General features: G+C 39.6%; 1 protein-coding gene across 2 annotated transcripts in view; it reads right to left on the bottom strand.

Annotated features, from left to right (window-relative positions):
- Window positions 1-7334: 7334 nt before the first annotated feature.
- TRHDE (thyrotropin releasing hormone degrading enzyme) overlaps window positions 7335-27561 on the bottom strand; it is a 203791-nt gene continuing 183564 nt past the window's right edge. For both annotated transcript variants that reach the window (XM_083574427.1, XM_083574428.1), the window contains 4 exons: window positions 24126-24293; window positions 21743-21883; window positions 18654-18735; window positions 7335-17361 (listed from right to left, as the gene is read on the bottom strand). In XM_083574427.1, the coding sequence (XP_083430553.1) occupies window positions 17218-17361; window positions 18654-18735; window positions 21743-21883; window positions 24126-24293 (535 nt within the window). In that variant the 3' untranslated portion in view covers window positions 7335-17217. The remainder of the gene's footprint in view (window positions 17362-18653; window positions 18736-21742; window positions 21884-24125; window positions 24294-27561) is intronic.

Below are 27561 nucleotides of genomic sequence, written 5' to 3'. Positions count from 1 at the left end.
ACTTATAAATCAATTACATACATAGTTGGATTTTTTTTTTCTGGATCTGATTATGGAATGTTTATTTGTTTGCCATATTTAAATTTATATCTTGTTTTTCTAGGCAAAATTCCCACTGAAGGAAACTTGTAATAGATTAAATAAAATGCAATAAGAAAACAATGCATAAACAACAATAAATACAGAGACATAAGATACTGTAAAAAAAAAAACCACAGGCAGGTGAAAATTAACTTTATAATACTTGCCATAAATAGCAGGCCACCTTTCAATACAGGGCCAACAGAACACACTCCTCAGAACATAATAAAAAAAGCAGTAATTAAAAGTTACCAGAAAACTTTGACCAAATTATGCAGTTCCATCACTGGGCTGAACTCTGACTGTTTGAAAGCCATCTATGATGAGGACATGAGAGAAACCAGAATCATCCATACCCTGCCCCTCCCCCAAATTGTTCTTGAATGGTAGGAACTAGGCTTAGTTCAAGCAGGAGATTTTCTTAGCAGTTCATTTATTTTAACATGCTGCAAGCAGTCTGGATATAAAGTGCAGCTTTCAGGCTACAGTATGAAAAACAAAGCCAAAGTAAGAAGCCCCAGGGTAACATTAAGCACATGGCAAAATCCTAAATCTGACTGAAATGGCAAATATTTGCCAATGAGCTTTGTGGACACTTCTCCCATATACTATATTCTGTCAAATAGACGTTCCCCATCATGCTGAGCTGATACCTGAAATTTAACGCATTGGTTTAGAATCAAATGCTTTGTTGCAGTTTCATTTTGTCCCATAGATCTAATAATAATAATAATAATAATAATAATAATAATAATAATAAAATTTATTTATATCCCTCCCTCCCCAGCCAGAATCAGGCCCAAGGGGGCTAACATCAAAATATATAATACATTAAGACATAAAATTCAGCAATCGACTGAAATACAGCTTAAAATTGGATTAAAATCAAAATAAGATCAGATGGCTACCTGCAAATTATAACTATAGGGGTTGGAAACCTTAAGTACTCACCAGGCTCAGCTACAGTGGCACCTCTGGTTATGTACTTAATTCGTTCTGCAGGTCTGTTCTTAACCTGAAACTGTTCTTAACCTGAAGCACCACTTTAGCTAATGGGGCCTCCCGCTGCTGCCGCGCTGCCGGAGCACGATTTCTTTTCTCATCCTGAAGCAAAGTTCTTAACCTGAGGTACTATTTCTGGGTTAGCAGAGTCTGTAACCTGAAGTGTATGTAACCTGAAGCGTATGTAACCCGAGGTACCACTGTATTTGTATGAGCGGGTGAGGGGAGTTAGAGAGGCCACTTATCTGCAGGATCTTGTAAGAGAAGAGGGGTCAGACTAGCCCCGACCAAAGGCCTGGCGGAACAGCTCCTTCTTGCAGGCCCTGCGGAAAGATGTCAAATCCCAGTTCTGCATCTTTAGTAGAAGTCTATAACTGACTGATAATGCATATAATTGTCATGTAAAATTTCCCAGGTTCGGTCTCTGATATTTCTTGCTCTCAACAGCCATGTAAGAGAAGCTACCGGTTAACATTTACAGTGGTGGGATAGATGGAACAATGTTTCTCTCAGTATAAGGATCTTCTTATGTCTGTATGGTATAACATGAAAAAACCTCTAGTTGTAAGGATGAATTGATGCTTCTGCCCTATGAAGTGATGCACATCTTCTTGGTGTAGGACAGCTCAAGCCTCCCAGGAACACTTGCACACCTTCTCTTGCATAATTATAGAATTGAAGAGTTGGAAGTGACTATGAGGATAATCTAGTTCAACCGCCTGCAATTTAGGAATATTTCACCTAATGTAGGACTCGAACCCACAACCTCAAGATTAAGAGTCTCGTGCTCTACCGACTGAGCTATCCATTAGTGCTGAAACAAGCACAGATGGCCTTATTTGTTCCCCCATGTGTCCAATTGCTATAATAAATATATATTCTCAGGAACACATGCATGTGGCAATTGTGGGGCGCTATACCCTTACTTTGGCCACCTCATGAGAAGAGAAGACTCCCTGGAAAAGACCCTGATGTTGGGAAAGATGGAGGGCACAAGGAGAAGGGGACGACAGAGGACGAGATGGTTGGATGGTGTTCTCGAAGCTACCAGCATGAGTTTGACCAAACTGTGGGAGGCAGTGGAAGACAGGAGTGCCTGGCGTGCTCTGGTCCATGGGGTCACGAAGAGTCGGACACGACTAAACAACAACAACATAGCCAACAACATGCTGGGAATCACAAATGGGGAAAGCTTTGTTGTACCTAACCAGATGCAGCAGCACTCTCCCTATTTGTGATTCTCACCGATGGGAAACTGAGGGCAGGATGCTGGACTAGATCAGTCTCTTGACCTGATTCAGCTCAGAACTTCTTATATTCTTATGATTTATGAGCCAGTAGTCTCATTATCCTGGTTGGTTTAGTTTTGACAACAGTGTCAAATATAACGGGTGGGCCTGTAGTTGGTGTACATAGGTGTTGCTGATTCATTTGATGCGAAGATAGTAAAAGAGAAGATCTTGGCCCGTGCAGCTGCATCTAAACCAGTCTTTGGTAACTATTGTATAAGTATTTTCAAGTTCAGCTTTTAAATAATATTATCTGAACTGTAGTATACAGCCTGAAAAAAGGGAGCCCTTCCGCCTTACAAATGAAGTGATCCAAGAAAAGCTAAACTACAGACTGATAAAAAAATGGCATATTCTGTTTTTCTTGTACCCAATTGAACTCAAATAATCAGAGAATCAAAAATCCTCCGACTGCAATCATGCTTATTTTTACTCTATTGATGAGTTCCTTCATTTTTTTAAAAAAAGAATGCTTTTACTCTTATCCATATTATAGCCATTTGGCAGCTTTCTTGTTGAAATCAAGATGTAACAAACAATTGCACCGTTAACACAGTTATCATTGGAAAGGCTCTGTGCTGTATGAAATGAAATACTGTAATAAGCATGCCAGGAAATCGCATCTTATTATCCTCCCCCTCATCCTCCACTTTTTCTTTCTTAACCCTCTACAATGAGCAGGTCAAAAGTCGGTGATAAGTGTAACAGATGATCAATTTTTATGAAAAGGTATTTTAAATTGCAAAGCTCTACTTTTACATTGAGAAACCAACATTGCAAACTGAACGTGCTTTGTTATAGACACCATCTTTTTGATAATACTGATGGAACAGTAGCAATTGCTCATACTGCTGTTGATGGACTTTTTGTACTACTAAAAAGCATTGATTGAGGAAAGCATTCCTATCTAGTTCAGGATCTTTAATTTGCTTAACTTGGCACAAATATGTTAAAATCAATGATACAAATATCTATTAATCTTTACTGGCTGCATTTTCTATTCACAACTTACGTTCCATTTGCATTGCACATGCTAATTATGGACAACTGTATGTGCCGATATACCATACAAATGCAATATCAATCATTCTATGAAAGACTTACGCCTTCCAACAAAAAAAAACCAGTTGCAAATCCACACTTCCACTTGTCCCACCGCTTCTCCCCTGGGAAACCTGTTTACCACTGAATTGGAGTAAACTTCAGTTTGGCTTTCCGTGTATTGACATTTGCAGTAATGGGCGCTTACCTGAAAATTCTGTGAGGCCATTATGGGAATGCTTGTGCCTTCCCCTGCAACTGTGCAGGCAAGCATCAAGGTGCCCATTTCAAATGGGCCAATCCAGTGAGAGCAGGCAGGCATTGCTGCGGTGGCAGACCTGGTGGCGGCAGTAGAAGAGTTTGGATTTGATATCCCGGTTTATCACTACCCGAAGGAGTCTCAAAGCGGCTAACATTCTCCTTTCCCTTCCTCCCCCACAACAAACACTCTGTGAAGTGAGTGGGGCTGAGAGACTTCAGAGAAGTGTGACTGGCCCAAGGTCACCCAGCAGCTGCATGTGTAGGAGCAGGGAATCGAACCCGGTTCACCAGATTACGAGTCTACCGCTCTTAACCACTACACCACACTGGCTCCCTTGTATTACATCACACTGGCAGTCTTGCATTAAGTCTGTGCCTAGCCTCTGCCTACTCAGATCGTCCCTGGATTCCACACTCTCCCACGCTGCTTTGGTTGGTCCCACCTAAGGGTGAGCAGGCCAGTGCTGGTTAAACTTTTTCAGCAGGGGGCCTGTCCACTGTCCCTCAGAGCTTGTGGGGGCCGGACTATAATTTGAAAAAAATTAATGAACGAATTCCTATGTCCCACAAATAACCCAGAGATGCATTTTAAATATAAGGACACATTCTACTCATGTAAAAACACGCTAATTCCCAGACCGTCCGCAGGCTGTATTGAGAAGGCGATTGGGCCGCATCCAGCCCCTGGGCCTTAGGTTGCCTACCCCTGGGTTAGACCTTGCCATGGTATGCTTGGCTGACATATTCAGGGTCAGAGAGGATTTTTTCCTGCAGACAAATGGGCTAGCCTATTGGTTTTTGCCTGCCTCATAGCAATTGTTACAACTTATGGCAGATAAGGCATTGGAATTTTAACTAAATGAGCACCCTGTTAAAGAGGTCCAGGAGGGAAAATGATCATATGTATTTTAATCCACTGATGTGTTTGTTAAAGCCTCTCAGATCAGCTCACAAACTTCTGCAACTAATTTGCATGGCTCTCCTGCTAAACATGTTAGTAGCAATTTCTTTAACAAAGTACATTTAAGTTCTAAAAGTACACAGGAAAGCTGAGATCCCTGTTCAATGCTTTATGGAAATGTTACATTTTTTAAGCAGCTCGGCTGCTTACTGGAACACTCTTGCAATGTATGCAGTGACCTGGCTGGAGGGAACAGAACAATCTTCTTTGAAGTTTTAAGTCCAGGATGTGCTGTCATCAGAATTAGAGACAAGGCTGTTAGTCTCTCCCTCCCAGCCTAGTGATTGTCCTTGGCAGTGGCTCTGAGATGGCACTGTTGCATTTGAATTTAATGAGGATTTCTGAATAAACAAATCTCGGTTTCACAAATGAGAATAAAATGTCAGAACTAACTCTGCCATATGCTATGGCAACCTTGTGTAAATCTCCTATGGAGGCTTTGCTGGCACCAAACTTACATAGCACCTCCCTCCCTACTCCCCTCCTGTTCTGAGGTACAAGATTGAGTTCCTGGGGGACAACTCATTTGTCTCTACATTCTGTTGATACAAGAAAATGATTACTAACCATCATAAACAGAGATCTTCTTTAAGGTTTATGCTAGACTAACAAGGATAATATGGGGAGGGTATTGCACAGCATATCTTATCAAAATATTTCATTATTAGCCTCGGTGGTGAAAGCTACCTGAATGATTTCTGAATGTCCAGAAATGTAACGCATCCAGCAAGCTATACTTACCTTGTCATGGAACTGTGAAATTGCAGGTTGGTGAGGAAGCAAAGCCACTGAGTTAAATCACGGGGTTTAAAGCATGAGGAGGAACCATATTCAAGAGGGAGAGCATCTACGGAAAGTCCCAAGAATCTAACGTTTTAGTGATACTGAGTAGCAGAAATGCCTCCGTCTGGGAAAGATCTCAGTCTGAGGCATTGGAAAGTGTCTGCTGCAACAGTAGCACAGACAGTGCTACTGAACCAATGTTCACCAGAAGGTAACTTCACACATTATCCTTCTACTACAACTGTATTGAACACTCCTTTGCCCTATGCCATGGGTAGGCCTGGGGGCCGGATCCGGCCAAAGCACCTTCTAAATCCGGCCCGCGGATGATCCAGGAATCAGCATGTTTTTACATGAGTAGAATGTGCCCTTTTATTTAAAATTCATCTCTGGGTTATTTGTGGGGCCTGCCTGGTGTTTTTACATGAGTAGAATGTGCCCTTTTATTTAAAATGCATCTCTGGGTTATTTGTGGGGTATAGAAATTCGTTCTCCCTCCCCAAAAAAAATATACCCCAGCCCCCCACAAGGTCTGAGGGACTAGTGAACCGGCCCCCTGCTGAAAAAGTTTGCTGACCCCTGCCCTATGCTATCAAAGGAGGAGCACAGGGTTGAGACTTGGATTCTGAAAACAACACTTCCTAATTAAGAAGTGTTGCTGTGGTGCTTCCCAGCTAGGGCATTAGCCTGACAGGATGCAGTTTGGTTATAAAATGAGTGGGCTATCACTTTGATTTCCTGAAAGGCAGTCTTCATATTTGTGTATGCTCACATACATTAAAAAATATTCAAGATATATTCCGAGCTGTATTAGGGGTGCGTGTGACATTTGTATAAGATCTTCTGGTTGGGGCACAATTCTTCAGTAGGTGGTTAGTTATGTTGTACATGGTGGATCATATGTTGTGCTGATGTGTGCCAGGAATTCATTTCCCAGTTTGTTTGCTGTTCAATTCCTAGTACTTTGTAAAAGTACTCTTTTTCTTTTTCTTTTTAATAACAGCTTACCAAAGGTCAGTCTGGAGGCTATGGTCAGAAATGGGAGTCTCAAAAGCCTGACTAGAAGTGCAGAAGTCACGTCCTTCTGGATTTGCTTTTGGAAGCCAAAGAAAAGTAGTATCCGTAATCTCTGTAGTGATTTCCAGTTCCCCAGGCAATTCAGTCTACAAACTTTCTAAAAGGGGAAATTTTGGTTGGAAGCCGGTGTAATAGGCTGCAATTCTATGCACAATTATTGACTGTTAAGTTCCACTGAAACCAGTGGGCCTTAATTCTAGTACTTATGACTGGAGAACCCCCATCTACTTAATGAGATTTGGATCAAACTACTTCTGGTTTGCATGTGAATTACCATAGGTATAATGTGCATTTAATCTAACACAGACTATCTGGGTACAAATCCTGTTGATTTCATGAAACTTATGGGGTGGGCTTGAACAGATATCCTCACATGGGATTCTTTATGAGAAGGTAACCCATTAATAAATAAACCTATCTTAAGGACTTGATGTATTAGTAGACCCTTCCATACCACCCCACCCCACCTTAAACTATTGTATTGTAACATCAAGAACAAAGAACCAAAAAAAAATCAGAATTTATTTTCATCCAGAATCACTCCTTGGTGCTCCACCACCTTGCTATTTTAGATGACTTTATATGAGTAAAATTGGAATAATTGCTTCAGTTCAAGTATTTAGTCAATCATTGTGAAAATATGTTAGCTTTTTTTAAAAAAGGAAATAGTATGTAAATTATGCAAATATTTCCACTGATGGAATTTCATTCCCCAAATTTCATTCCCCAAATTTATGTCATAAGTAAGTCTCTACCTTGTGTGTTTCTAAACGGCTCTGTATATTGTACCCTTTTGGAATTATTAGACTCTTAACAAAAAACAAAACACAATCAAAGGCTGAGAGTGTGATTCTTGTTATACTTGTCTCCACATGTGGGAAAATTAAGACAGTGATGAATTATACATTACTATACAAAATTTTATTATCAGAGACAAAATTCAAATTTATTCTGCTTAAAATACAGAAGATAAAGTTTCTCATTTAGAAAAAAATCCATTTAGTGAATCCTTGGTTAGAATGGAATAAAAATTTCATGTTGAATACATACTGGTTCAGTATGGAATTAGGTTTAAAGGCATATCATACAAAAATACTTGCAGTAAACGGTAATATAAACTCATATTTTATTTGGTCAATGCTTTAAATTGCTTGATGCTTTTATTTTCCAGTAATATTTACTACAAATGCATCCATTCTTATCCCCAAGAGAAGTAAATGAAGATAGGTGTGATTTTTTTGAAATCATGTAAGATTTTTTGAAATCATGTGGCATTGAGAATTCTGACTTAAGCTATATATCTTTATATTCAATACGAAGAACGGATATGCCTTTAGGCCTGTATGGTTAAATCAGCCACACAAAAATACAGAACAGTATTTAAACTTAAGCTACCATCAGAGTTTCTGTACTACTTATGTGCTTATCTTCTGCTGTGTTGAGACTGAATATAATTGATGTGCTTTTCTCAGGAAGAATGGATTTAAGCATGTGATCAAACAGATCTGCTGAATTGGAACCTTTAAGGATGCACTGGCAATACAAGTGTATCAATGATATCCATAAAAGACTGCAGGGCTTTTATTAGGCAGAATCCAGAGTCAAAATCAAACAAGCAAAGGTTATGCTTAAACAATGAGTCTAAGACCAAGAGACATAAATATATGTAGTATGCAATCTGAAACTGCATGGGCTCCAGTGCACACACAGAGCTCTGGTCCAAATCATTTTTTTTTTTTAAAAAAAGGGGGAATCTTCCACACTATGAACTCCAGGGCTTCTGAATCAGGTCACCTCTGTATACACAGAGTGAGGACTATTTGTTTTACAGTGACTTGTGTTTTGTTTTAAAATAGAAAGGTAGTTCAGGTCAAACACTCCTCAGTTGCACAGGAGTTCCACTATGCACATATTGTGGAATGAAATTCCTCTTTGTTGTGCTAGGGACCATTCTCATGTACACATAGCCATGCACTGTACCTGGATTAGTCTTCTATTTCTTCTGAATTGTATCTTGTGTACAGAACTACTGATAACCTATGTATAAATATGTACATTATAAAGAATATTTGCCAAAAAACCCCCCAAAGATTTGAGAGTTGCAGGGATTCTAATTTTAAAGTACAAAGCAATCTAAAAGCTAGACAGAATTACCAGAATTATACCTCCTCTGTTATTACCATTTATCTACAGTACTTTTCTGCTATGTGATGTTAGGGTCTGTATATTTCTTAGATAAAATGTGCTTTGCTATCAATTCTTTATTGCCACTGCCACTTGTACAGTATCTGAATAGTAGAGAACAAAAGATCAGCTATCAGCATAATGTGCTTCATATACATATTCAGTTTCTGTAAAAATAGGCGGGGGGGGAATGAACCTCTTCTATACAATTTTAGATTCAGGATCTGCTATGACATTCTTGTCAACATAAATGCCTGCTTTACTCACGTATCATAACAAGACATCAAAATTATATTTACATGTATTTTAGTTAGTCTTTTTTAGTCAACATATAGATGAACAGTTGTTAGTTTACAGTAATGCCATCATCAATGCAATCCAAAATGCAATGTATGTTTTATATTGGAGACTCTGAGTCTTCTGAGTCCAAATTTCTAAGCCGTGAAAGTTGCGACACTGTCTGTAAATGATACAATATCCTGAAAGGTGCAAATTATAGTATAACGGATCATAACAGTGAAATATTGTGTGTGTTCGTAACACTTAGCATTTATATATCACTTCTGTATGCTCACAATGCGTTACTTAAATTATCTCACAAATCCTGACAACAACCCTGTAAATTAGGTCAATTGATAGCTTGTGAGTTTTGTCGCTGAGGTGAGATTTAAACCATCACCCTCCACATTTACAACACTCTCAGCTGCTACATTATGCCAGTGTTCAGGATCACAATGCTACATGAAAAGAAACAAAATATTGAGTCATATATATGCAACTATGAAAGTATATATAAAATAACTATGAACATGCTAAGTGTGTATTTCTGAACATCACAGGCTGGTTGTTTTTTTACTCTGAACAAAACCAAGTGGTGTGCTAGTCAGAAGTCGTTCTTCAGGCTACATAGATAACCAACTCCTCCACCTCAGTCGTGGTTAACAAAACACGGTAACAAAATGCAGTAACATTTATAACAGATTCCCCCCTCCCGCTACTTTTCACTGAAATTGGTATCTTGCCTGGTACAAAAATAAAATAAACACACCAGAAACAAATGGAAAAGATTTACCAGCCCAAAGCGCTCTAAGTTCTGAAAGCTGAGGCCACCTCAAAAGGTTACTTACTTTTATTTATTTATTAAATTTCTATACCGCCTGTCATCCCAGGATCACAGTCTATTGGTGATTTGAACCAACAAATATGTATATTGATGCCAGGATTATGGCGATACATTCACACTAGGCCAGTTGTGCCACACAGTGATGGTGAAAAAACCCCTCAAACTCATATTATCCAAATTCAACATTTTGGTGGTGTGTTCATTTTAAGCATACTTTGGTGAATTCACTTGGCACAGCTCTGTGGTGTCAATGCATAGATGAGACAATGGTGTTGTGAGATGTAGGTTTGGATTTGTTAGTCACTGGGGAATATTCTGGGTCATGCTGGACCTGTTTAAGGGGACAGGCTCCCCTTGAAACCATTGGCGCTTAAAATCAAAATAGTGGGAAAGCATCTTTTAAACAGATTGCAGGGTGTCTGTGTGCGAGGGAGACACAACAGAAGCTGAAGAGTGTCCAGTTTGGAACAAATCTCCCCCGGACTGAAAATAATAATAATAATAATAATAATAATAATAATAATAATAATAATAATAATAAATAATAATAATAATTCATTATTTATACCGCGCCCATCTGGCTGGGTTTCCCCAGCCACTCAGGGCGGCTCCCAACAGAATATTAAAAACAAATAAAACATCAAACATAAAAAACTTCCCTAAACAGGGCTGCCTTCAGATGTCTCCTAAAAGTCGGTTAGTTGTTTATTTCCTTGACATCTGATGGGAGGGCATTCCACAGGGTGGGCGCCACTATCAAGAAGGCCCTCTGCCTGGTTCCCTGTAACCTCACTTCTCGCAGTGAGGGAACTGCCAGAAGGCCCTCGGAGCTGGACTTGATAAAATTGATGAAAATTTTAATGGGGGATGCATAGAACAAAGTATTGTGAATGCAAGTCCACGGGATAACAATTCGGAGAGGCCAAAGCACTACAGGTCAAACACAAGTGCCAGAGACACTTGGAAAGAGAGGCTGCATACAAATGTTTCTATACCAATGCTAGAAGCCTCTGAGGCAAGATGGATGAACTGGAGTTCTTGGTCTTAGAGGAGGGCATTGATATGGTAGGTAGGCATAAAGGAAACTTGGTAGAACAGAGAGAACCATTGAGACATGGATATCTCCGGATATAAACTATAGGAAGGGCATACAAGGGTTGTGTCCAGAAAGAGGTAGATTCTTCCATAGGGCTGTTTTGGGTGGTGATACCAAGAATAATTTGGCACAGGTGACAGGCCATCATCCCCCCAATCAAAACTATCAGGGAGAGACCTCCAGATGAAGAATGAGATCATGGAAGAATCCAAAAAGAGGAAATGCAGCAAGGCTGACTTCAACCACCCTCACACAGATGGGCTAAATATGTGTTTGTCACAATAAAGAGGCAAAATTTCTAGATACCCTAAGTGACTGTGCTCTGCAACAATTGGTCACAGAACTGACTAGAGGTGTGGAGACCCTGGACTTGAGTGTGAGGTGTAGGTTTTGTCAAGTCCGGGAGCAGTGACCATAGTGGGATTAAATTAAATTGCCAAATAAATAAATAAACCCAACACATGAAAATTCAAAAGAGGAGAATTATCTTAAATGAGATTGGTGAAAAGCAAGTAGGAATGAAAAGTCAAGAAGGTCAGATTATTCCAAATTGATTGGAAGTTGTTTCGAAGCACAATATTAGAAACTGAGCTGGAGTGTATACCATAGTTCAGGAGAGGTACCGCGAGGGCCAAGAGATGTGGTTAACAATCAGAGTAAAAGAAGCTATTAGAGACAAGAAGATGTCCATCAAAAAACTGTAGTCCTGCCCAAATGAGGAGAACAAAAAGGAACACAATTTTTTTTTGGGGGGGGGAGCAAGCAGAAAGCAAGGAATGCTAAACAAGAATTTGAGCAACACATTACGAAAAACATTAAGACAAAGAGCAAGTTCTTTAAATATATAAGTCATAGAAGACTGTCTATGGAGCCAATTAGACCTTTGGATGACAAGAGACTCAAAGATGTGTTAAAGGATGATAAAGAGATTGCTGAGAAGCTGAATGAATTGTTTACATTTGTCTTCACATTGGAAGATACAGGGCAGAACCATATGCCTGAAACTAACTTTGAAGGGTGTCTGAAGAACTGAGACAAATAGTGGTTAGGACAGATGAGATTCTAGGATTAGTAGACAAAATAAAAACTAACAAATTGCCTGGTACAGATGGCATCCACCTGATAATTCTCAAAGAATCCAGATGTGAAATTTATCCTGGATTGCCCGCCATACCTCAGGACTGGAAAGTGGCCTATGTATCATGAATTTATTAATAGGATTGTGGGATGATTCCTGGAAATTACAGGCCAGTAAGCTTAAATGTCTGTCCTGAGGAAACCAGTGGAAAGTATCGTTAAAGATAAAATAAGCAAATATAGCAACACAAGCCTGGCTGAAGCTATGCAAGGACAAGTTAAGTCTCACGAACATATTAGAGTTCTTTGAGAGTATCAACAATCACACAAATAGACATGATCTGGTTGACAAGGGTGTATTTGACTTTCAAAAAGCTTGCAACATGGTATTTCACCAAAGACTTCTGAGTAAGATTAGCAGTCACGAAATAAGAGGAGAGGACCTCCTGTGAGCTTGTGATCGTAGGAGATAACTCAATGAGAGTATCAGCCCAGTATGTAGCTGATGTAAAGAAGGCAAATTTCATGCTATGGATCATGAGGAAAGGAATTAAAAATAAAAGACTGATACAACGCTGTTCCACAAATCTGTGGAAGGTGAAAGTGCTATTGTGCTCAAGTCCTGTTTGCAGGCTTCCCATAAGCATCTTTGAGAACAGCATGCTGGACCAGATGGGTCATTGGCCTGATCCAGTAGGCTCTTATGTTCCTAATTACTCCCTCCAAACTAAGGGACACATGATAACAATCACGCAACTGGCAACTGCATTGTTGATTCTTGTTTTTGCTTGTTTAATAAAAAGCAATGATAGGAAGAGGATATGGATAAGCATTATGGGTAGTGTCAAAGTTAAATCCCCATTCCTGTTGCATTGAACTGAATGCAGATCTCCTGTAGCTGTTATTTGCTCAACAAAAAGCAATGACACAACTGCAAGTTGCATGATTCTAGCCACATCTAGTTTGGCCCTAAAGTGTCAATTTTAATGGTTTTTGGTATTAGTTTGAGGTTTGGCTATTGTAGTTCTGGCAACATACCTAATACAACACATACTTGGACCAAGAAACAGATATTTTGCGGCAGCCCGGAAAACCAAAGTTCATAAAATTCCAGTGCTGTACACACCAATAATGATACCCTTTGAAGAACTATTATTCCAATCCTTTGCATGACAAAGCTCAAAGGGATAATTTAGATTGAAGATAGGTTCCCCCACACACATTCAAATACATTGAATTTCAATAGGGACTAATGTGAGGCTCTACACTTAAGCAGGAAGAATCAGCTGCACAAATATTAGATGGGGGGGCACCTGGATTGCCAGTAGTACATGTGAAAAGGAACTTAGTAGACCGCAAGCTTAACATGAGTTAACAGTGTGATGCAGCAGCAAAAAAGCAAATGCTATTCTAGGCTACATCTATATAAATATAGAGTCCAGATAAAAGGAAGTCATAGTACTGCTCTATTCCGCCATGGTCAGACTACACCTGATGTAGTGTGTCCAGTTCTGGGCACCACAATTTAGGATATTGACAAGCTGAAACATGTGCAGAGGAGGGCAACCAAGATTATCAAGGGTCTGGAAACCAAGCCTTATGAGGAACGGTTGAAGGAGTTGGATATGTTCTACTCTAGAGGAGACTGAGAGGAGCTATGATAGCCATCTTCAAATATCTAAACGGCTGTCACATGGAGGATAGAGCAAGCTTATTTTCTCCTGTTCTGGAGGCTAGGACCTGAAACAATAGCTTCAAGTTAGAAGAAAGGAGATTTCGACTAACGTTAGAAATAACTGTTAAGAGCTGTTCAACAGACACTCGCAAAAGGTGGGGGATTCTCCTTCTTGGGAGCCATCTGTCAGGGATGCTGTAGTTAAGGTTCCTACAATGCTGGGGGTTGGACTAGATGGGGTCCCTTCCAACTCTACAATTCTATGGTCAATTATTTTATAGTCCTGGGACATCTATTTAAAGGGTGCAATCATATACACACTTACCTGGGAGCAAGTCTCCACAGGGCTTGCATCTGAGTAGATATGTATAGGATTATGCTGTTAATTTTTGTTTCTCACGAAGGCCAGGTACCCAGATGCATAGACCACCCTTCTGTAAGAAAGCCCTCCACCATTATACAGCCAACAAAAGAGATCACCCCAAGAAGATAAAATAGGAAGTGGCAAAGAGGCTTGGCTAGAATATCTTTCTTACTCAGCTCTCATCTTTCTGTATCCATGAAAGTTATAGGTTTGGGGCTCAATCCAGCCAAGGTCTTTGATTTCCCACTGAAATACATAGATTTAAATGAAAAGTAACGTGCTTTTTAAGAACAGTAATACTTAGAGCAGAATAAAAGCAACCAGCAAACCATATCCTGCGCATGCTGATTTGAGCCATCCTGCTTATATTAGCTCACAATCAATGGAAAGGTCAGAAGCTTGTGATATTCAACTTTTGTGATGAAGTTAGAAATCAATGCTCAGAAACCAATTGCACTGATGGAGAGACCTCCATGTGCAAGAATAACACGGACTTAGATGCAGTCTTTCAGTAATTTAAAACTGGTTACTGTAGGAAATAGGAAAGCAAGCTCAGTATTCAAGAATACTGGAATGCTTTTCTACATATTCACAGATTCCTTTTTTTTCCAAGCAAGAAATTACAAACTGCACCACTGCATCAACACTTTGCTAGGATGTGATCTAAAAAGCCTTGGAAACCCCCCCCCCATTTTCATTAATTCTATGACATAACTGCTATATAGGAATACATATACACCATGGGTGTTGACTGGCCAGATTTTCTAACTTTACGTAATATAAAATATAAGACAGGAATAGGGAACCTGTTGTCCCCCAGTTGTTCTTGGACTACAACTCTGACCACCCCTGACTATTGACCATGCTGGCTGGTTCAAAGCTTCCATAGAGTTGGAATCCAACAACTGTGGGGCCACCGGTTATCCACCTCCAAGCTTGCCCCAAAAGATTTGCCTTCAACAACAAACCTCCCTTAGTTCATGCTGTCCTCATTTTCCCTACCTTCTAGCAATAGCCATTACTTTCTCTGCTTATTCCCCCCTTTCTCTTGCCCTGGCAGTCTTTTCCTTTGATCTGTCATGTAGTCACACTACTCCCTTTGCCTTGGCTCTGATTCCTTTTCCTGGGCTTTTACTCTACAAAGGCTGCAGGAAACGATGAGGATGTCATAAGGCCAAATATACATTACTGCCATACATTTGTCTTGGAGCAGTATCTGAACATCCAGCAAGCTACATGTGGCTCACTCGATGAGCAAAGAGAGTTCCAGATAATGCTTTGCTATAGAAAAGAGAAACTCCTTAACACTGGAATAGAGTACTATCAAGGGCTTGTTAATGTTATTTCAAATTATAGCTTGCATAAGTGTCTTCCTATAGTTGCCAGTCAGTGAAGAAAATGGCAGTACGTATCAAGAGCTATACATATTTCTATTTACTTCTTTGACTTCCTATGTTTCTAAATTGCAAACTGTCTCTGGAACCAAATTAAAATAATCAAGGTACACGATTATGGACAGGTTTTGAAGAACAAAGCTCCATGGAAGCAATTGTATATATCTGATCACCCCACACCCACCTAATACTGCCAGTTCTGCAGTTAGCAATGCTGTTGTGTTACTGACTGGCTTGCAGCCAAGCTACCACTTACGACTCTTGTATAAGGTGAAAACTGGCAGTTGCTGTTATTGTGATATTATTATCTAAGCTGCGCCACCCTCCAAAATGAACGACGAGATAAACTATTTCTTTCCTTTGGTTATTGTGATGATTCAAGTCCTGTGTTGAAGGACAGAGAACAGAGAGAAAATAAGCAACTAAATATCATGGGAAGTAGAAAAGACTATTGACTTGGTAGGTTATAGTCAAGATTTTCTATACTAGATAGATAATATGGATGAATATTCATACCAAAGATTGATGAATGGGTTGTACAAATTGTGAAGAGAAACTATTTCGTTTTTGCAAGCTCATTATTTAACAGGTATTTGAAAAAAAAATGTGCACTGTCAAAATATTCAGTGGGACTTATTCTGTGGTAACTATGTTTAGGATCTAGCTTTTGAAAAGCTCTAGAAGATACCTCACATGAAAAGTAGAACAGATACAAGAGACTACTTTTAAACATAGGCTACCACAGTATTAAAAATTACTGCAAATGCCATCTTGTTTAATTTTTATGGGATGCTTGTGTGAATAAATAGCACTCTTATGCTGAAAAGACATGGGGGGACTGGATCATTACAACTGGATCATTATTTAGGAAGATCTTCTTGTTTCTCTACAGATTCTGTTTTATTTTTCTCTGTTGATTTGATATTTTTCATGATATCAAGCATTGGTAGCTGTGTAATTAATTACCATACTTTCTGCATCACACCTAATGAGTATTTTTTGCATACTAAAATCCACACATAAGGGTGATTTATGGATTTTGTCCAAGAACATATGTGAAACTCATTTCATAAACCATTTAAACGTATGGTGATCAGAGGGCTAAATTTGTTGTTAGCTGTTCAACAGTGAATAAATCTTGGAATTATAACATATTGTGAGAATAAACTCTCTCTAATCGTGTCTGTATCATTGACTTAAAATAGGGGAGCATTTAATTTGTATAATCATTTGCAACTCAAAAAGAGGGTCAATGTCCAAATCGTAACTGAGACAATCTAAGTGCTGACATAACTGACCTACACCATGGAAAGGTGACAGTCACAGGCTGATCATATAGATCGTTTACGTTCTTCTTTCCACCTGTTGTGACACTGATTGTCATAGTCTTTGTGCTTTTGCATAATGCCCATCTTCGATGTAACAGAAATTCACACACAAACATGGACACCTTAAGTAAGCATGCTAGAATACAGGCAGGAACCATACAACCATGCACAAATATTCTGAGGGTCTCCCCCCAAAAAACTGACATTAACATTTACATGCACCACTTAATATCACATTTGGCCATGGTACAGTGGGGACTTGGTTTTGTAAGCATTCGTGACCTTTTCTCTCTGTCATAGTTCTTTTCTTCGCTTGCCTTTTAGTTTTGAGGAGATTGGTGCAAAAATATAATATATCTATATATTCTTTCCATTTTAACCAGTCTTCATTGTGCTTCCAGTCAAAAGTTCTTGGAATGTCACACTGTGCTTCTCCTCCTGGCTGCACAATTTGGTGCTAAGTTTTGGTTAGAAACACTGATTAGTGTGCCAGCGATTTTCTCAGCCACTGAAATAATTCTTCTTTATAAAGCATTTGCCACCGGACATTGGCTTCCACTGTTTCCACAGCTCGTGAGAAAGAGGCAGCAGATCCCTCCTCGTAGGTCTTTATAAAGTTCTTTAGCTGAAATGCAATTTTCCCAGGTTAATTTGGACTTGAAAAGATGTGCATATTTTCTTTTCTTCCAAAGCATATGAACAAGTTGGCTATTGACAATAAAGCTCTACGTTTGAAATAAGTTCTTGTAATATTTTACAGGGAGATTTATTACAAAATGCAATAAGGCAACAGACTGCATCAATTAGGTGTGATGCAATTGCTTCAAATTGTGCTGGAAGATATTGACGCGCCAATGCCTGATTATATTAACATCACTTCCTCCGTCTCTCCTGTAGCCCAGCTGCTTTATGTTGCAGACAGCTGGGCTCTTATCAAGTTTTACTCCTACATAAGAAACTAAATACAGAAAATTGGAAACACTCCTAATGTAACTTAGAAGCTAAAGTTAAACTAAAACACCCAGGCTCTTCTCTGAAGAGCCCCAGTTTATCAACCATTATAAAAGATGTGCTCAATTAGGCTAGTAAAACATTCTTAATTCTTTATTGTAAATGGCTGGGTGTTTATGCACCAATTTGAGGGGCTGCTTTGACACTATTATGAGCACCATTTTTTAGAGGTTATAATCCCGTGCAAATTTACTCTAAGCAAACTTAGGAGGTATGCCTGAACTAATGCCAAGAGGCCCCACACCTCCTACTCATGTAGGCTTTTGTTGTTAGGTAGTGGCGCTGTGGGTTAAACCACAGAGCCTAGGACTTGCCAATCAGAAGGTCGGCAGTTCAAATCCCTGCGACGGGGTGAGCTCCCGTTGCTCGGTCCCAGCTCCTGCCAAACTAGCAGTTCGAAAGCACGTCAAAGTGCAAGTAGATAAACATGTGGGAAGGTAAACTGTGTTTCCGTGCGCTATTCTAGGTTGCCAGAAGCGACTTAGTCATGCTGGCCACATGACCCGGAAGTTGTACGCCGGCTCCCTCAGCCAATAAAGCGAGATGAGCGCCGCAACCCCAAAGTCGGTCACGACTGGACCTAATGGTCAGGGGTCCCTATACCTTTTTAGTACTTGGGAAAAGGTTCCCACTGAAGTCAGTAGATTTACTTTTGAGTAGAAACACAAATGATTTGGGGGGAAGGTGTTCTGACAAGGCTGCTTTTCCCTTAAATGAAACTCTAGTGCAGCCATTCTGTAAACACACCATTATAAGGTGCTGAGGAAGCCGAGATAGGCATCATTACATGGCAAAACACTATGGCTACTGTATGTAGCCCGGCTACTTTTAGGTATGTAAGACTTAAGGCATCAAAATGAACATGAATACAAAATAACTTCAAGCACCGAACTGCATTGTATTTACCTCATTTAGTTCACTCTCTGTGTTAAGAAATTCTGTGACTCCACTGATAAGTTTTGAATTCATAAATAATGCTTCCCCGTATCTTCAACACCAGGTCAAAAACACAAATATGAAATAGATTGAACAACAATGCCTTGATTATTTACATGTTAAAATATATCTATTACATTTAAGTTTTATTATGTCAGTTACAGTTTTTCCTGATGTTTCTGGTCCATATATACAGTCTAATCCATAAAAGCAGAGAATAGCCAGGCTAGGTCATATCCTTAAGGCTAAAACCTAACATTTACATCAGCATAATGTTTTTCCTCCCTCGTAACTAAACTTATTAAATGCTTTCTGTTGAGTATATGAATCCACTAAATCTGAATTCATCATACCAGAATATACCTACTAAACTCCATTCAAATCAACGTGGCTCACTAAAGCAATATGAAATAAATAATTTCCTCTGGTCTATGATATGCAGCATAGCCAGCCGATCACATTGGGTCAAGAACCTGCTTACTAATGGCAGAACTAAAAATAGGAAGTTAGAGGAAGACCAGCTGATATTCAAACTACAGACTCTCTGGCTGGTTTGTAACTTCTTTGCATAATACATGCTGGTATTTAACAGTCTAAAGGCGAGGGAACTCATCAACATTTATATGACCGTTTAGGTATGGCCTTTCCCACCATAAACTAACACTTGTTGGATCTGACTGGCTATATCCACTCTTTTGCTTAAAAATGGAAGACAAAAATGTTCCAAGTTTAATTGTTTAAGTTACATGGCAATTACATAGCAATGACTCTGTATTCTAAGTGGAAAAGATAAGACTTCTTCATTCCCCTTCTCAAGTGAATAATGCCATGATACTTTTTCCCTATGAAATACTGATGCTTTTAATTCTGCTTTTGTTGCATTATAGGTATTCTGGGCATTTCCCTGCTCTTGTGATGGTGCAGTAGCCTACTCTCCAAGGGCATAGTAAGTCCTGCCCCCCTGCCTCTGGCATATGCACAGGGAACAAGCCAGGCTGTCATGGGAAATGGGTGATCTGAACATACCTCCCATATCTCCATCTAACATGATCCGCTTCACTTACTCATGGAACACAAGCTGGGAGACCGCCTATCACAATGACTTGGTATACTGAGTACCTATGCCAGTATAGTAAGGAGGAAGAGGATAAACTGGGCTCTGTTATGACCTGTCAGTGGGTCACTAAGGATATCATTTGCGTAAGTGTGTTACAAAGGATCATCTTTGTCACAGCTTGCCGTTTCTCTTTCTCATTATCTGTTGCCTCAAGGATTCTAGTTCTAAATTCACTTTTAAGTTATGTTGTTCTCTCCCCCCCCATGTTTGTCCTATACATTGCTTGAATGTTAAGAAGTATTTTCCAACCCACCCTTACCAAAATAAACCATTTTGACTTGTAATTTGTTGGCTATTTGTTTGTTAGAGAGTGTCATAGATTCATAGGATATTGCGAAAGAAGAGAACTAAAAAAAATCAATCAATATCAGGTCCCCTGGGTATTATGCTAACATATAACATACTTCTTGCAAAACACTGGATACCAAGAGCTGTATCAGCAAAGAAAGAACAGATATTAGGTTGGGATATTACCACAATACTGAAGTTGACAGCTCATAACTTTTTTAAAAGTAAAATAAAGCTGGATGGTATCAAAAACAATAACTCAGTTCAGATGACTCTCCAAAACCATGACTTGGGAAATTATGAATAAATTGCTGTGAGCATTGGACTTGGCACATTTTCTTTTCTCTTTCCCCTCCTTTGCAGGTAAAGAAAAGCAATTAGGGGTTGTATCCAACTGAGTTCTACTTAGTGTAGACACTGTAATCAATAGACTTAGATTAGTGGTGGCAATTAATTTCAGTATGTTTATTCCTACTCTTGAGTTGGATACAACCCTTATAGAGTTGGATACAACAATTTATAGAGTTGTATTGAACTAAGTACTCAGTACTCAGAATTGGATACAACTCTGAGTGCTGAGGACTTAGTTCAATACAACTCGAAGTTCCTGCTTCTTCTTTGCTGTTGCTTTGCTATTTATCTGGATACAGTAAACTTAATGCAGCCAGCGGGTCCCTGGTAATAAACTTCATAAAATGAATGAATAAATTGTATTAAATGAAAAATCTGATACCTGAAAAGAATACATTTCATAAAATTTATGGGCTAGATCCAGACTTAAGTTAATGGAACTCGGTTCCCACGGATGTCACTATGCAGTCATTATAATTTCTTCCCATTGAAAGGAAAGGAGAAAGTTCACTAATTTAGGCTGCAATCCTAATTAAAGCCTGGGTGCAGCAGGGCTAAATAAAGTGGTGCAAATGTGGTGGCTGCTGTAAAACTGCCAGTTCACTGAGCCAGCTTTTGCTAGCACATTAAAGAGCCTTTAATCAGGTCCATGACCAGTAGCTAGGCTGGTTTAGGATTTAGTGGTTCCTTGGTTGGCCCAGATATGTTCCCAAAACACCTTGTTTCAGTGATTTATGCTGGCTACTCTGGTTCGGATACCAATGGCGGTAGCTTCCGCATGGCTGTACTTTCAATGGGCAATGGGGATTTCTGTTGCAACACAGGCCCCTCTGCTTGCAGAGCTGAACATATTTGAGTGGAGGAAACCATCACCACATCCTAACCCTCTCCAGCATGGAGGTTTGAGGGTTAGAATTGTTCTGTTAGTCTGGATCCAACTCTAAATAACGTATAAACTGTACTGTATTTGTACTGGTAATGAAAACTGCAGTGTATTTTAACTGTCATTATAAGTAATAAATGACAACTTTGCTAATGCATTGAGATGGGATGGTCACAGATTTCTCCCCAGATTCAACTCTCACTACAACAGATGGGAAGACGGGTGTGTTTGTGTGTTAATTTCCCCATGCACAAGAGGTTTAGATCCAAAATGCTTACTTATGCATGTGTATAATATGTACAATTGTTAAGATAAAATAAATACTAAACTAAATATTTGAAACAATGAAGAAGCAAATGGCTGTAAGAAAGTTGCGGCCAGTACTCTCACTTGTTTTGTATTGATAGGCATATATTTTACCTTGCATTCAATATTTTCCATTTTTCTCTAAAAAACTTCCAAGCAAGATCTCTTCCATGTGGATTTCTAGCTACATGGATTATGACATCAATTGCATCCTGATCCAGGACAACCTCTGAATTGAGAGACAGGTTAAGAAGCCTTGAATAAGAAGAGAAGGGAGGAGAAATGGTTAGTTGTTGCCAGCATAAATACTAAAATATCGAGCTATTAGACATTCTGGCACTCGCAATGAAGGTTAGAAATTGCTACATGATTTTGAAATTCATTGCAGAAGCTTTCCTGGACTTTTGTTTTATAAAGTACAGAAAAGAAGCAAGACTTTGTGTGATAGAAAAAGTGTTTTGTTTCATGATTGGCCTATGACAGATATTTGATAAAACCTGAAACTGAATTGCTTCATTTTAGATTTCATCCTAAATGCTACTCTGAGATTATGCTTACCCAAAATTTAAGTGAGATTTGCAATCATTTTCAAGTAAACTTGGAATATATGATTTGGAAGAAATGCTATCCACATAACACAAATATGTCTTGAAAATCTGCAAAAAGGAGATATCAGTTTTGATTATTAGGAAAAAGCTTTAAATATGTCCCGAGTGTTTCCAGTGCCATGAGCAGATCTGAAATACTATTATTTGTATTGCTCTGTTTTTTCTTCTATGTTATATGCTATTCTCTTGGAACTAATCAAGTAATAACTAATCTGAAGAAGAAAAACCACTAAAACACACACAAACACTTCCACAAGAGAGATTTAAAAATGCTTAAATTTGTGGAAGAATGAACAAAGTGATACTATGACTAATATTACTATTTTTAATTAATTAATTTTCTATACCACCTTTCGTCCGAAGATTACAGGGCCGTTTACAATATAAAAACTCACAAATACATACCAGAACAACAAGTGAAAGCAATACCCCACCCCCAGTTCAAAAGGCCATAGATTGTTTAATTAGCCAAAGGCTTGAGAGAAAAAGAATGAGTTTGCTTGGTGCCTAAAGATATGTAACAAAGATGCCAGGGAAAACCATTCCACAAGTAAGGAGCCACTGCAGAAAAGGTCCATTCTTGTGTTGCTGCCCTCCAGACTTCTCACAGAGGAGGCACATGAAGAAGCACGTCCAATAATGATTGCAGGGTACAGATTGGTCCATATGGGGAGAGGCAGTCCTTGAGGTAATGTGATCCTGGGCTGTGTAAGGTTTTATAGGTCAAAACCAGCCCTTTGAATTGGGCTTGGAAACTAATTGGCAGCCAGTGCAGTCAGGCCAGGATTGGCATTGTATGTTCAAACTGTATTGCCCCACCCCGGTGAGCAACTTAGCTGGAGAATTCTGCACCAGCTGAAGTTTCCAAACTGTCTTCAGAGGCAGCCCCATGTATAACGTGTTGCAGTAATCTAACCTACAGGAAACCATAGCATAGATGACAGAAGTTTAGGTTGTCCCTGTCCCGACAGGGGCGCAACTGGGCCACCAGCTGAAGCTGATATTCCTCTGTGCCTCTCCCAACAGAAATCACCAGGCATCAAAGCAGTTTCTGCACCAAAACCTGGCCTAAACCTTGACTGACATGCATCTAGAAAATTAGTTTCCTCCAAGAGTACCTAGATCAGATCTGTGACTAGAACCTTGCCAAAGAAGAGGAGACAACTGGCCAGTAATTACTTTCCAAATCCAGGGAGTATTTACTGAGAAGTGGTTTTACCACTGCCTCCTTCAAGCAGACAGGGGCCACCTCCTCTTGCAAGGAAGCATCAATCACCTCCCTGGCCCAGCCAGCTGTCCCCTCCTTGCTAGTTTTTATGAGCCAACAGGGGCAAGAATCCAGAGTGCAAGTGGTGGCCCTGACCTATCCAAGCACCTTGTCCACGTCTTGAGCCTTACTAACGGAAATTCAACCAACATAACAGGCCTGGACAGCGCTCAGGACACCTCTTGAGATTCATCTGCTGTAACAGTAGAATCAAGGTCCAGGCGGATGCAAGCGATTTTATCCTCAAAATACTTTGCAAACAAGTCGCAGCAAGCTATCGTTGGTTCTGTCAGCTCTTTCGGAACAGAATGTAAAAGGCCCGCACTACCTGGATGGCCCAATGAGAATGTAAGGGAGGCAGCAAATTATGCCTTCTTTGCTGTCTTCACTGCCACTAGCTAGGCTTGATAATGAGCCCTCACCACTGTTTGACTGCATTTGATTGGAGTTTTCCTTCACTTGCATTTGAGCAGTCTCCCATCTTGTTTCCTCACCCTCAGCTCTGGTGCATACCAGGGAGCAAAATGGGCTCCACAAAGCTGGAGAAGGTGGTCAGGAGTGATCATGTCAATAACAAGCTTTTTTGGGGGAGGGACTGGAAATGTCAACTAAATTAGCATACCTGTTTAACAAATTTCTGTCATCGCTACAAGTTAAAGCTTCTAACAATATTTTCTTCTCCGATACTGCCGTAGTAGAGTGGAATTTCATCCAGATGAATTCCCATACATCTTCATCCATCAGTGAAACTCCTGTGCAGTAGACGATGTCTCTTACATTAAGAGGTATTCTTTTAAAAAAAGAAGGGAGAGAAAAACATATCCTAGTAATATTATATTAATAAGATGTTCCAACAAAAGAATATACATCTTAAAGCTATACTGGTCATGTGACACAAGTGGACTGGGCAGGTTAAAATTATGTTTTTGTAATTTGACTTCCCTATGCTTTAAAACGGGGAAAGGGTAAGGGAATATAACTTATGACCCTTATGTTGATTCCCTGACTTAAAATTCCCTCCCTGATCTATAAACTGCAGGGGGGGGCAGGGAAGTATGGGCAAAATTTTTGTACCTGTAGGAAATATAACAAGGAAAACTTGAACCAAACCAAATTAAAATTTGGGCAGGTATAAACTGTGCTAACAGGCAGAAAATCTCCTCCTGCCTGCTGCTAAGGGCCAAACCACCCCAGAGAAACTCCCTCATGCAAGGTATCATGAAGGGAGGCAAAGTCATCTTCCCATAAAGGGAAGCTGCAGGTACATGCCCTGATAGGTACGTGTCCCACCCCTGTTCAGCATTCAACAGGTGGCACCTGCCAGGCCCCAAGCACCAGACCAAACAGCCCTGCAAAGCGGTCAAGAATAAAGGATGGTTAGTGGGGTGCCTTCAACCCAACATGCCTCAGGGTGTTGACCATTATCTGCCTGCATGAAATGACAAACCAACCAAATAGCCAAATTAAGCCCTAACCCACCATAAGCCAATCAAATTCAGAGCAGACTAAAGTGGGTTATAAAAGGGACCCCCAAATTAGGATGCTCCCCACTCAGCTCTATTTTGGAAACTGGCTAAGCCCACTTTGCTCAAGAGGAGGAGAGCATGATGCCACTGTGAATCAGAGAAGGAAGTCTCAGGGGAGGAGCAAGCTATTTATGCAAGCTCCCACTCCTATTTCAGACCAAGTGTGAAGGAGAAACTCCCCTTCTACTCCCAAGGAAAGCCAGTGAAACGTCCTTCCTCAGTGGGGTGGAGTATTCCCAACTGAAGATAGGGATCAACTTTATAGTTGGGGGTGGGAAAGCTGCAATATGTTGCTGTCTACTTCACAGGATCCCTGACCTGGACTTGCAACAAAAAAAATAGGCAGAGGATTTGGGAGAATAATTCATCACCTGTCCACCTCATACCTGCACAACCTCCTTAGAAGCATTTGGCTGGATGGCGTAAACTGAGGAAATAATAGGCTGCAATGCTCATATCAGTCCAATATGAAATTTCGATGAAAAAAATGATTACCGTCCTGGTCCCAATCTCAAATATGTCTTATTCTTAAACGTTTATATTTATTAGTGTAAAACTTTTTTTCCATACTTGAAGCCATAGTTAGGGTTGTACTGTCAAGTGGCAGCAGACAACTATCATTTACATTTTTATTTTAAATTATCTTTTTTTATCATTTAGGTGGCTTTCAAAAGGCTTTCCCTACTTGTAGGGCTGTAAGCCAACAAGACATCTGCAAAAAGAAAAATAGAGGCAATTCCTTTCAAGCTGATTGTCTCATTAGCCTTGCACACTGACCAAGTGCTGGGATACAATCAGCAGTATACATGAGCAGAACAGTGCACCATCTGAAAATATTTATCACTTCCTACAGTAAAAAGGTGCTTATCTCTTGCTTCCTAAAGTTTATTTCTATGAAAATTCAGTCTATTTATCATTTTCCATGTATCCTTTGCTCAGTGGTGATTACTCTTCAGTAGATATGTGTAAGATTGCCCTATACATTTACAAATCCACTTCACATCTATTTCAACTATACTTCAAACTTCATTGAGTACAATTTTGTTGAATTATTAGTGGACAATTACAAAAAAAATACACATATGCATAAAACAAATACCTAAAACAATGAACACCCACATAAAAAATTATCTTTAAAAAGAGCAGAATCACAAATATACAATAGCAACAATCTCCCCTAAATTTTTATCTGTAATAACAGTTGCCACAGGACTTGCTGGATTAAGCCAAAAGCCAATCTAGTTTAACATCATGCTTTGCATGTTGCCAACCATGTGTTTGGGGAGTCAGGAAGCAGGATATACGAGCTCATGGCACCCTCATGTTTGTGATCCCCAGCAACTAGAATCCGCAGGCATATGGATTCCATGCCTAAACAACGAGGAGTTTACCAGCTCATGGATGAAAATTATGGTTAGAAAAGCCACTTTGATTGGTATGCCACCTTCTCTCCTGTACCATCTGGGCTATGATACTGCCCTTGAATCTGTGAGGCAAAGGCTTTGGGACATATCACATAGTGATCTCCTATCTCAATCTCATGTTATCTGTGGCCCATTAAGCAGTAGGAATTCACTATGGGTTTGAGTTTCAGACACCTGATTATCTAAGAAATTTGTCTGTACCAACATATCGGCGTCTTTTCACCAAAGCCAGATTAAATGTATTCCCACCAGAAGTGTTAAACGGCAGACTGAGAGGTATCCCTTATCAAAATAGGATCTGTGTGTGCTCTCAGGACGTTGACTGCATGTGGCATATTTTATTGCATTGCAGACAATATGATCAAACTAAGGAATTATTGATTAAACCACTATTGTCAAATCGACCGGGTCAATATGAAGCCTACTATATCAAATATCTTCTGGACGACAAGTCCAATGATATCACAGTGGCCGTGGCAAAGTTTCTTTCAGTAGTCATACGAATCAAAGATCAACAGGCCCATGGCTAAACAAAAACGCTTCAGAATCTGTATTTTATTCTGAATCCATGTTATGGGTAGTTGGACCGCAATAAAGATTATTATTATTATTATTATTATTATTATTATTATTATTATTATTACAGGCATATGGTACAAAGTGGCTCAAGTTGGTGGTGATCACTATTACTTCTGACAAATTCTGTAACCTAATTCTGGTGTGAATAAATACTCTTTTTTGTCTGCTTTGAATATTCCATTCAGCTTCTTTAAATTAGCCCAGGTTCTAGAATTATGAAAGTGGAAGAAGAACTTCTCTCCATTCACTTATCCACACCATGGATAATTCTATATACCCTTTCTTTCCTCTAGTTCACTTGGGTTTCTTCCTCTTTTTTTAGATTTTTAGACAGAAGGTATCTTCAAGGTTTACAGCTGGTGGTTTAACAGTTCCATGGTTTTAAAGTTCTGGTTGCCCAACTTCAGTCTTTATGCAAGAGCAGAAAGCATTCACTTGCTACGTTAACTAGGGGGAATTGGAAATGGTGGCTGAGTGTTATTTAAGGATATACTGCCAAAGATCTTCCTTTGTTAGAATAAACCCCTCC

The sequence above is a fragment of the Podarcis filfolensis genome (assembly GCF_964270895.1).
Source record: "Podarcis filfolensis genome assembly, chromosome: 10".
In the NCBI taxonomy this organism is placed as follows: domain Eukaryota; kingdom Metazoa; phylum Chordata; class Lepidosauria; order Squamata; family Lacertidae; genus Podarcis; species Podarcis filfolensis.
The sequence above is the reverse complement of the archived record's forward strand: the minus strand, read 5'-3'. Positions and strand labels throughout refer to the sequence as shown.